Below are 12,298 nucleotides of genomic sequence, written 5' to 3'. Positions count from 1 at the left end.
CCTTTCAGCCTCCTTTATACACTTAACTTCCTCTTAAACTGATGGGATCTTTTTGTTTGATTTTTTTTTTATTGTTCCATAGATGTGTGTATGTATATATACTTAGGAAGGAAAGCAGAAGCTGCCTAGAAATCTGTAAAGTATCTTATATCTAATTAAATAATTTTAATTCATAGAGGACATCAATGATCCATATAAAACCTACTTGTATAACTTTTAAAATTCTGAGTAGAAATTAGAATTGCAACCTTCAATCAGATTGTGGGAGTTTGCTATTGTTTATGATTTGACACATGGCTGCTAACCCATCTCCACTCTTTTTTCTGTCTTTCTCTTTCTGATCATCTTTTGTGGGTTCTGCATTTGCCATTTCCAGGATTTTTTTTTTTTTTTTTGCCAGTCTCCATGTTGTTGTTGTTTTGGTTTTTCTTTCTTTTCTATCAAGAGGAGTCACATGAATAACCCTTAAATTCACATAAGTCTCTATATTTTAATTTCAGAACTCTGTTTTCATGTACCAAAGTAGATAGTTCCTCTTAAAACCTCACTGTAAATTCATGCTCAACATGTTTGACTTTTACTCATTTTTCTAGAGAACCTGTCCCTCCTTTTCTCTTTCTGGAATAGTGACACCATCATTTACCTGCCTCTTGTCTTCTAGGCACTGATCTGATGCAAGGGAGGTTCCTTTTTTTCCCTGCCTGTGTCCTCCATACCATTATTTTTTCTTTATTATTATTATTATTATTAATTACATTTTATTCATTTTGTATCCCCCATAAGCCCCTCTCTCCTCCCCTCCTGATCCCACCCTTCCTCCACTTTCTGCATGCATGCACCTCCCCAAGTCCACTGATAGGGGAGGTTCTCCTCTCCTTCCTTCTGATCTTAGTCTATCAGATCACATCAGGAATGGCTGCATTGTCTTCTTCTGTGGCCTGGTAAGGCTGCTCCCCCCTCAGGGGGAGGTGATCAAAGAGCAGTCCAATCAGATTCTGTCAGAGGCAGTCCCTCTTCCCATTACTATGTAACCCACTTGGACACTGAACTGCCATGGTTTACATCTGTGCAGGGGTTCTAGGTTATCTCCATGAATAGTCCTTGGTTGGAGTATGAGTCTCTGGGAAGTTCCCTGTGTTCAAATTTTCTTGTTCTGTTGCTCTCCTTGTGGAGTTCCTGTCCTCTCCAGCTCTTGCTATTTCCCACTTCTTACATAAAATTCCATTCACTCTGCCCAACAGTTGGCCATCAGGCTCAGCATCTGCTTTGATAGTCTGCAGGGCAGAGGCTTTCAGAGGCCCTCTGTGGCAGGTTCCTAGATTGTTTCCTGTTTTCTTCTTCTTCTGATGTCCATCCTCTTTGCCTTTCAGGATGGGGATTGAGCATTTCAGTTAGGGTCCTCTCTTTTGCTTAGTTTGTTTAGATGTACTGATTTTAGTGGGTTTATCCTATGTTGTATGTTTATATGAGTGAGTATATACCATGTGTGTCTTTTTGCTTCTGGGACAACTCACTCAGGATGATCCTTTCCAGGTCCCACCTGGAAATTTCATGATTTCCTTATTTTTCATTGCTGAGTAATACTCCATTGTATAGATGTACCACAATTTCTGCATCCATTCTTCAGTTGAAGGGGCATCTGGGCTGTTTCCAGCTTCTGGCTATTACAAATAAAGCTGCTACAAACATGGTTGAGCAAATTTTCTTTTTGTGTACTTGAGCCTCTTTTGGATATATCCATACCATTATTGATGATAAGGACATCCCTCTACTTATTGCTTCCTTGAGCTCCTGAATTTATTTTCATAATGGTTATAGATGTTTATTCCATCAACTTTTCCTGTCACTTCCAAACATTTTTTGCTTACTTCATTTTGCATCTCATTTAACTTACCATTGTTTCATCTTGCGTAACAAATGCTTGTAGCAATATGCAAGTGTCAGTTCCCTGGTGATATCCTTGTCACTTCTTTGCATTATAAATTTTCTAAGCACATGACCGTTGCTTGTATGTGCTATTGTTATGCCTGCTACTTACTGACTGTAGAAAATGTGGTTAGCAGAAACTATGTAATACAAGCCATATTTCTTCCTTACCCAACAATAAGCCTTTTTTGTACACTCCCAAATTTTTAAACTTTATTAGATAATCCTAGTTACAAAAATTATGTATGTTCATTACAACTCAAACAGTTCTATAAGGAAGAAATAATATCCATCTAGTTGCATCCCTCTAATCTCAAGAGCAAGAGAAGACTACAATGAAGAACAATAAATAGCCATAAAGATTAGTTCAGAAGGCTACTCATGATATACCTTAAAGTAAAAATCAGGGAAAATATACACTTTTTCTTTTATCTTTACATATATGATGTGTATCATATATCATCAACACTCTAATTTTTTTTCCTGCCTTGGGGTTTTACATAGAGGACAGGCTATCTACACTCAACAGTGGGTAGTCCTGCCTAAGTACTCAGCTTGGCTTTTCCACCCTGTGACATGTGGCTTCATTATAACTTTCCTGCAGCCCTTGCCATCTTCTGCTAGTGAGAAATCAAGACTACAGACACTTCCATGTGATGCTCAGGCACATATTGTTTTCTCCCCTGTGAACTGTTCTGGGTCTTGTTGTACACACTGCAGCCCCTTCCCCGCAGGCCCATCACAGGAGCCCCACAGGAGTTGCTGTTCCTTTGATGAGCTCCCCTCACTCGATGACTGAAAGTCAATATCTCCCTAGATTGGCTCGTTTTTATAACTGCCATTTTAAAATCCAAGTCATACTCCTCAATCACCTCTTACCATATTCTAGGCACTTTACATTTTTTTCTTTCTATCTAAGCTACACAAATACTGATCATATAAACATTATGGCTGTTTTAAAAATAGGGAAATCAGAATTTATACTCCAAATACAAGTGTACTTGGAGGAAAACAGCAAATGAGGATTTTAATACAGTAGTTCTGAATATAAAGCCTCTGCTTGCAACCGCAACCTGTGATGACTTTTCTCCTGGGACACTTCTGAAAAATTATCTTTCCTTACTCATCTCTTTTTGTAACTTTTGGCACAATCTTTTGTATAACTTTGACGGCTTAAATATTTTTACTATTTTATATTCATTTATCAATTTGCCAGTTTTAATACTGTGTTGTTTATATTTCTTTGTCACTACATGATTTTGTTTATTCAAATTTTTAAAAATGTATTTATTAAGTAAATTTGAAAAGAATATATTTTGAAGATTCATACTTTTTAAATTGTGTTACTATAAAACTCTGCCTTTTTACCTACTTACCCAAACAGAAAACTTTTGAAGTCTTTATTTCATATATTGTACAGAAAAACTAAAATCTTCAAGATGGAAACTAAAATTAACATTGATTTTAGTATAGACCTTGGTTTTTGTTTAAAATAATTGAAAGGTTAATATTGAAGTTATTTATGGACATTGACTACAATGCCTGCACTGTATTGTGCCTGTAGAATCAGAGCGAAAAATTAACAAGTGTTCTGGTAAACTACTTTATCTTTTCTTGGGTTCAGTTTTCTGGACTCAGTCTTCATTGGGGTGATTTAGATATTCATATATTCAGTCTATCTTGAGATAAACTTTCTACAAATTATTACAGATAACCCCTGTATTCTTTTAGTTCATTTAAAATCAAGTTTAGAAAAATTAACTAAGCACTTACTATTACCTATTTTTGCACATTTTTATTTGTATGCTAAATCTCAGTTCTTAACTCTTAAAATTTTCAGAAACTTTTATTTTCTTTCAATGTGGAAGGCTACTGGGTTCAACTTTTGTGGAAAGAGCACAGACATATTTGACAGAGCATATGTTACTTTTTTTTTTTTTTGAGCATTTCCTCCCACTAGTACCCCACAAAGTTTATCACCATTACAGGAGTTTCAAATGGTACTAACTCGTCACTGCTTTATCTATGGCTGGCCTACTGTCCAAGAAAAGACAATGAGATGCTCACAGAAAAGGGGATTCTCCAATCCCTGATGTTGATTAGTAATTTAAAAAAAATGAAGTTTAGTCCCTGAAATTTTTAGTTGTTTTAAATGCATATATTAGCAAACACAAGTTGCTAACATTTTATGCATGAAAAACATGCAGTATAATATAAGCCAGTGTAATGAAATGGAAGGTTAAATTATTAAAAACAGAAAATGTTTTCTTTCAGGGAATAAAAAATAACATTGTTGTTTTAACAACTCTGCCTATAGCATCACTCTTCTCTCTACCTGATTACATCAAAGATATAAAATTTATATTCAAGAGGAACCTAACTGAAATTTTATTCTCATTTAGAATTTCAAAGGTTGTTCTAAATGGTATTAAATGTAAAAATGTGGAACAGATAATAAAAATGTCAATTTTCCAATTATTCATATAAAAATAAATATTTTTAAGATTAGTTATATTTTATATACCTGTATGTGAGCTACATCTTACACAAAAATATTTGTTATATCTGTATCTCCAAGTATTATTTCAATCAATTAATTAATTTCTTTGGAAATAATAATTTCTTTCCAATATTTTAGTCTGCAGTAATGAGAAATCAGTGAGAAAATAGTCTACATTACGGTGATTTCAAATGAATCCTTTGACCATATCCTACTTTGTGCTACTTCAAGTGACCATTTTGAAGATCAATAATTAGGGAAAACAAGATTAGGATATAGACTAATTTGCATCTAACTTTCCCTTCTAATAAGTGTTATTAATGAAGCAGTGTTAAGAACCAGTCAACTACAAGAAAGGTAAATGGATGCCAAGTTCGGATATGTAAAATTCCTTTTTAAAAATGATTAATGGCAGTAATAAAGATTAATTTGTAAGTGCCTTATATCAGTGAAGCAAAGAACCTGATTAATGAGTGATCTGATATTTCACAACTGAACTATGTAGTTAATTAGTTAGGTACATTACGCTGTGAGGGGATTCAGACCAAAATCTAGTTAGTGAGAGAAAAATTAACATTATGAATTTTAAAGCTATAAAGTTATAAACTTTATCAGTGTGTCTTGGTAAATGAACATGGCTCTCTTTGAATCTACCAGTGAGATGCATTAGAAGCAACTCATTGGTTCCTTATCAACCACTCTTAACATATTGTCTTGGGCAGCAAGTCCATAGAAGGAACATGCTATAGATTTGCTACCCCTTGATACAGAATAGTCATCAGAACAGCACCAGGGCCACAGAAATATAGTGATTAAAACACGTGAAGCATGTGAGAGAGAGACAGGACCAGAAGGGATGATTAGGTAGAGTATAGCACAGAGGAATGAAGCAGCATGGGACAGAGGAAAGTAATACACAGGCAAGTGTAGGGAAACTATTTTAGTATTGTGTGTTAGCATTTCATAAATACTTCTTTTTATCACATTCTACGCATTTGGTTCTTAATCTTATTTTTGTAAAAATGTCAGGATAGATTTCAAAATCCATATTATAAGACTATAGTGTCTCTTTTATTTTGTTCAGTAATTGTTCCAAACAATAATTTTACTTTACCTTCACATGTATGAAATTTTATAACATCATTGGGCCTTACCATATCTGGAGGCACTAATAAAGTATAAAAGCAGTGTTATCATATTTAAATTCTGAAAGACCAGATTTTGATTGCTTTTTCCCCATACCATGGTGTTTACTCTGTTGGGTGGATGGCATTAACTAAAGAAATATGGAGAGTATATTGTGTTTAATAAACAAACTGCCCAATGGCGTTATGAGGGATGTGATGCGACAGCGAAGTCCATTCAGGAAAACTTTTTGATTGCTCAGCCTGCTTTCTTATGGAGCCCAAGATCGTCATCCCAGGGATGGTACAGGTAAATGGATGGGCAATCACTAATTAAGAGTATGTGTTACAGCAGGTTGATATAAAGGCATTTTTTTTCAACTGAGGTTCCTCCTTTCAGATAACTCTAGCTTGTGTCAAGTTGATGTAAGCACAGAGGATTTAGAGGAGGGAAAACCATAATCAGGATATATTATATGAAAAACAGTTTTCCTTTTTAAAATTTTTATTTTCATATTAATCACGGGTCATTCACTTTGTGCCCAGCCATAGCCCCCTCCTTCTTTCCCTCCCAATTCCACCTTACCTCCCTCATCTCCTCCCTGCCCCCTTCCAAGTCCACTGATAGGGGAGGTCCTCCCCCACTTCGATCTTACCCTAGCTTATCAGGTATCTTCAGGACTGGCTGCAATGTCCTTCTCTGTGGCCTAGCAAGGCTGCTCCTCCCTCCTGGGGAGGGAGGGGTGTCAAATAGACAGTCATTGAGTTCATGTCAGAAATAATCCTTGTTCTCCTTAATAAAGAAACCCACTTAGATACTGAGCTACCATGGGCTATATCCAAGCAGGGGTTCTAGGTTATATCCATACATGGTCCTTGAAACAGTCTCATAGAAGACGCCTGTGCCCTGATATATTTGATCCTTGTGGAGCTCCTGTACTCTCCAGGTCATGCTAACTCCCCATTCTTTCATATGATTCCCTGCACTCTGCCAAAGGTTTGGTTATGAGTCTCAGCATGTGCTTTGATATACTACTAGCTAGAGTCTTTCAGAGGCCCTCTGCGGTAGGCTCCTGTCCTGTTACTTGTTTTCTCCTACTTCCAATGTCCACCCCTTTGAAAAACAGTTTTTCAATTAAAGAAAAAGAATACATACACACACACATACAAGAAGAAGAAAAGAAAAAGAGAGCAAAGGAGAGACATTTTTTCTTTCAACAAATTGAACTTCATCCCAAAGTAAATGTACTGATATAGATACTATATTTGAAGCAAAGTGAAATTAAAATGAAAAAGGGTATCATAAAATAAACGGGAGGAAATCAAATGACATTGAGAATTAACATGTAATTTAAATTTAGGTTAAATGAAAACTAACCAATGTTAGTGAATATCAACTGTTCTCATTTTTTTCTCATACAAACATTTTTAAAACTATCATCTCATAGTTGTTTTTTTCATAATTATTTCTTAATTATTAATTATTTCTTAATAGTAAGGGAGAAGCCATATTATTAGTTTGGCTCTAATATGTTTGTCTGTATCTTTTCCACTCTGCCAGGAAAAGGAAGAAGACAAATCAGACACCTCCAGCTCTCAGCAGCCCAAGAGCCCGCAAGGTCTGAGTGACACTGGATATTCTTCTGATGGAATATCAGGTTCTCTTGGTGAAATCCCAAGCCTCATACCAAGTGATGAAAAAGACGTCCTCAAAGGACTCAAAAAGGACTCTTTCTCACAAGAAAGCAGCCCTTCTAGCCCCTCGGACTTAGCTAAGTTGGAAAGTACAGTACTATCTATTTTGGAAGCTCAGGCAAGTACACTAGTTGGTGAAAAATCAGAAAAGAAAACACAGTCCCAGAAGGTGTCTCCTGAGCATTCTCAGGATCAGCAGAAAACTGAGACTCCATTGGAAACTCTGGACATTACTATTTCAGAACAGGATGTCAAACAGAGTCCGGAACAGAAAGAAAGTTCAAAAAAGGATAGCCAACAAGGTATTCCTTCCAGGAAGGATCATAAAGAAAAGCCTGAGCTGGTTGATGATCTGAGTCCAAGAAGAGCATCCTATGATTCAATTGAAGACAGCAGTGAAAGTGAAAACTCCCCTGTTGTACGTAGGAAGCGGAGAACTAGTGTTGGCTCGTCAAGCAGTGATGAGTACAAACAGGAAGACAGTCAAGGTTCAGGGGAAGAGGAGGACTTCATTCGAAAACAGATCATAGAGATGAGTGCTGATGAGGATGCTTCTGGCTCTGAAGATGATGAATTCATTAGGAGCCAACTCAAAGAGATTGGGGGTGTTACTGAGAGCCAAAAGAGGGAAGAAACAAAAGGGAAAGGTAAAAGCATGTCGGGGAAACACAGACGACTGACTCGCAAGAGTAGTACTAGCTTTGATGATGATGCAGGGAGACGCCATTCCTGGCATGACGAGGATGATGAAACATTTGATGAAAGTCCTGAACTCAAATTCAGAGAAACCAAAAGTCAGGAGAGTGAAGAAGTTGTTGTTGCAGGAGGGGGAGGGTTACGTCGATTTAAGACAATAGAACTTAACAGCACAACAGCAGATAAATACTCTGCAGAATCCTCTCAGAAAAAGACAACTTTGTATTTCGATGAAGAGCCCGAATTAGAGATGGAAAGCCTGACGGACTCACCTGAAGACAGATCTAGAGGAGAGGGGTCCTCTAGTCTCCATGCATCCAGCTTCACACCTGGCACGTCCCCTACATCAGTGTCATCCCTTGATGAGGACAGCGACAGTAGCCCAAGTCACAAAAAAGGAGAAAGTAAGCAGCAGCGCAAAGCTCGGCATAGGTCGCATGGCCCTCTCTTACCTACCATTGAAGATTCTTCTGAGGAAGAAGAACTGCGAGAGGAAGAGGAATTATTAAAAGAGCAAGAGAAACAGCGAGAATTAGAGCAGCAACAAAGAAAGAGTTCTAGTAAGAAGTCGAAAAAAGACAAAGATGAACTTCGAGCTCAGAGAAGGAGAGAACGACCAAAGACACCACCCAGTAATCTCTCTCCCATCGAAGACGCATCTCCCACAGAAGAACTACGACAGGCAGCAGAAATGGAGGAGCTCCACAGGTCCTCTTGTTCTGAATACTCACCTAGTATAGAATCAGATCCAGAAGGATTTGAAATAAGCCCTGAGAAAATAATTGAAGTTCAAAAAGTTTATAAATTGCCCACAGCTGTGTCTTTATACTCACCAACAGATGAGCAATCTGCTATGCAGAAAGAAGGTGTTCAAAAGGCTTTAAAAAGTGCTGAGGAGATTTATGAAGAAATGATGCAAAAACCCCACAAATATAAAGCTTTTTCAGCTGCAAATGAGCGAGATGAAGTGTTTGAAAAAGAGCCATTGTATGGTGGTATGTTAATAGAGGACTACATTTATGAATCTTTAGTAGAGGACACATATAATGGATCAGTAGATGGCAGTCTTCTCACAAGACAAGATGAACAAAATGGATTTATGCAGCAGAGAGGAAGAGAGCAAAAAGTAAGACTCCCAGAGCAGATTTATGATGATCCTATGCAGAAAATCACAGACCTCCAGAAAGAGTTTTATGAGTTGGAAAGCTTACATTCTGTGGTGCCTCAAGAAGACATTGTCTCAAGCTCTTATATCATTCCAGAAAGCCATGAGATAGTAGATCTGGGCACCATGGTGACTTCTACCAGTGAAGAAAAGAAACTATTAGATGCTGATACTGCCTATGAAGAACTCATGAAGCGACAACAGATGCAGGTAACAGATGGATCAAGCCCAATACAGACCATTGTAGAGGATGATATGGCAGAGTCTACTATGGACTTTGACAGGGTGCAAGATGCCTCTTTGACATCAAGTATCCTTTCTGGAGCATCTCTGACAGATTCAACTAGCAGTGCAACTCTCTCTATCCCAGATGTTAAGATAACCCAGCATTTTTCAGCAGAAGAACTTGATGATGAATATGTAACTGATTATACAAGAGAAATTCAAGAAATAATTGCACATGAATCGTTGATATTGACCTACTCTGAGCCTTCAGAAAGCGCTACATCTGTACCACCTTCTGACACACCTTCTCTCACATCATCTATTTCTTCTGTTTGCACCACAGATAGCTCCTCACCTGTTACTACCCTGGATAGCCTAACAACTGTTTATACAGAGCCAGTAGATGTGATAACGAAATTTGAAGACCCTGAGGAAATTTCTTCAACTTATTTTCCAGGCAGTGTTATAGACTATCCAGAAGATATAAGCGTATCTGTAGATAGGACTATTACACCAGAAATTAGAAGTAATGCTGATCATATTGTGATTTCCTTTTCTAGTATAGCACCTTCTATCATAGAATCTGTAGAAACTAAAGCTGAGAGGCTGCACGCTGAGAGCATTTCCACTGGCTTACCTATATCTGAAAAAGATATAATAACAGACAGGAAGGAAACTGGGGATGGAATTATTCTGGAAGTTTTGGATGCTTACAAAGATAAAAGGGAAGAGTCTGAGGCTGGACCAACAACAATTAGCCTACCTGAAATGCGGTTAGATCAAACACCTTCCTCTGTAATAGCCCCTCAAATGAAAGAACAACCTGTATTTCCACATTCTTTATCTGGGAAGATCTCTGCTCAAGAAAAGTCCACATATCGGTTACCATCTGGCAGTCTTCCTGTTTCCACCCCTTCATCTAAATCTCGTCCATTTCTCCGAGGTTCTTCTTTGGACATATCAGCCCAACCACCTCCTCCCCCTCCACCCCCTCCTCCTCCACCCCCTCCCCCACCTCCTCCCCCACCCCCACCATTACCCCCAGCAACTTCACCTAAGCCAGCCATTTATCCTAAAAAAAAGTTGGCAGTTGCAGCTCCAGTGACTCCAACTACTATTGTTACAACCCATGTTGATGCCATTACTACAGTAGAGAGCACACCTGCTCGGAGGAGTAATGGGTTACCTGCAACCAAAATATGTGCCACTGCACCCCCTCCTGTCCCTCCTAAGCCTTCTTCAGTTCCAGTTGGACTTGTGTTTACACATAGACCAGAGGTAAGCAAACCTCCAATTGCTCCCAAGCCAGCAGTTCCTCAGATTCCAGTGACTACACAGAAAACAACAGATACATGTCCCAAACCAACAGGTCTATCTTTAACTTCAAGTATGTCCTTAAATTTAGTGACTACAGCAGATTATAAACTGCCTTCCCCTACCTCACCACTTTCCCCACACTCTAACAAATCCTCACCAAGATATTCTAAGTCTCTCATGGAGACTTATGTGGTTATTACACTGCCCTCTGAACCTGGGACTCCAACAGATTCTTCTGCTGCTCAAGCCATTACCAGTTGGCCCTTGGGATCACCCCCAAAAGATCTGGTTTCTCTTGAAACGGTGTTTTCCATAGTTCCTCCTATGACAGCTATAGAAATTCCAAGTTCCTCACAGCCAACTGTGTATGCATCGGGAGCTTTAGGCACATTTTCTGATGCCCCTGTTGCAACACCATCTCTATTTCAAGGAGCTCCAACTCCGCTTACACAATTACTTCCAACAGAAGGTTCAAAAACTGAATTTTCCACAACGAGGAGTGCAGTCCCAAGTGTTGCTCCCAGAAGCGTTTCCATACCGATTCCTCCAGAGCCTCTTGCTCTAGATAGGCATCAGTACAAGGAAAATGGGAAATTGCAACTTATTGGTGATGCCATTGATTTACGTACAATAACAAAAACAGAAGCTAAAGCAACTGAAAAAGGTATGGATCTTTCTGCTTCAGCAATGGATGTGAAAAGGCAAACCACAGCAAATGGATCTTATGGGAGACAGATCAGTGCCATCCAACCTTCTATCATAAACCTCAGTGCACCTTCCTCATTAGTAACTCCAATCACCACGGACTCTGAGACAGTGGCCGTTGTCACATGCCCAGATACTACAATTTACACAACAGGCACAGAAAGCCAAGTGAGTATAGAACATGCAATGGCATCACCACTCCAGCTCACTATAGCAAAACATACTGAGTCACCATACAGGAAACCTAGTGGCCAGACCTTTCCTATGGTTAGAGATGAAGCACCAATAAACTTGTCACTAGGTCCTTCAGCTCAGGCAGTGACATTGGCTGTTACAAAGCCTGTCACAGTGCCTCCTGTCGGTGTCACAAATGGATGGACTGACAGCACCATATCTCAGGGGATCACTGATGGAGAAGTAGTAGATCTCAGCACATCAAAGTCTCATAGAACTGTTGTAACAATGGATGACTCTACTTCAAATGTGCTGACCAAAATAATAGAAGATGATGAAAAACCTGTTGATTTGACGGCAGGAAGAAGAGCTGTGTGTTGTGATATGGTTTACAAGTTGCCCTTTGGAAGGAGCTGCACAGCACAGCAGCCTGCAACTACTCTTCCTGAAGACCGTTTTGGTTATAGGGATGACCACTATCAATATGATAGATCAGGGCCATATGGTTACAGAGGGATTGGTGGAATGAAACCTTCCATGTCTGATACTAACCTAGCAGAAGCTGGACATTTTTTCTATAAAAGTAAGAATGCTTTTGATTATTCTGGAGGAACTGATGCAGCAGTAGATCTAACTTCAGGGAGAGTGTCTACAGGTCAGTATGATGATGTAGCAATAGACCCTGCCTAGAAATGTCATTACACTGTTATGCATCTTGTTTCAGGATGAAAATATCCCAACCCTAGTTTAATTTACATTTTTTTTTATTTT

General features: G+C 38.6%; 1 protein-coding gene across 6 annotated transcripts in view; it reads left to right on the top strand.

The window, feature by feature from the left end:
• The window catches only part of Pclo (piccolo presynaptic cytomatrix protein), a 321,060-nt gene that overhangs the window by 149,219 nt on the left and 159,543 nt on the right, over window positions 1–12,298 (top strand). For all 6 annotated transcript variants that reach the window (XM_060373892.1, XM_060373895.1, XM_060373894.1 and 3 more), the window contains exon 5: window positions 7,112–12,182. In XM_060373892.1, the coding sequence (XP_060229875.1) occupies window positions 7,112–12,182 (5,071 nt within the window). The remainder of the gene's footprint in view (window positions 1–7,111; window positions 12,183–12,298) is intronic.

Source organism: Meriones unguiculatus, chromosome 21 (assembly GCF_030254825.1).
Source record: "Meriones unguiculatus strain TT.TT164.6M chromosome 21, Bangor_MerUng_6.1, whole genome shotgun sequence".
NCBI lineage: Eukaryota > Metazoa > Chordata > Mammalia > Rodentia > Muridae > Meriones > Meriones unguiculatus.
Note: the sequence above shows the minus strand (reverse complement) of the source record. Positions and strands in the feature narration are given on the sequence as shown.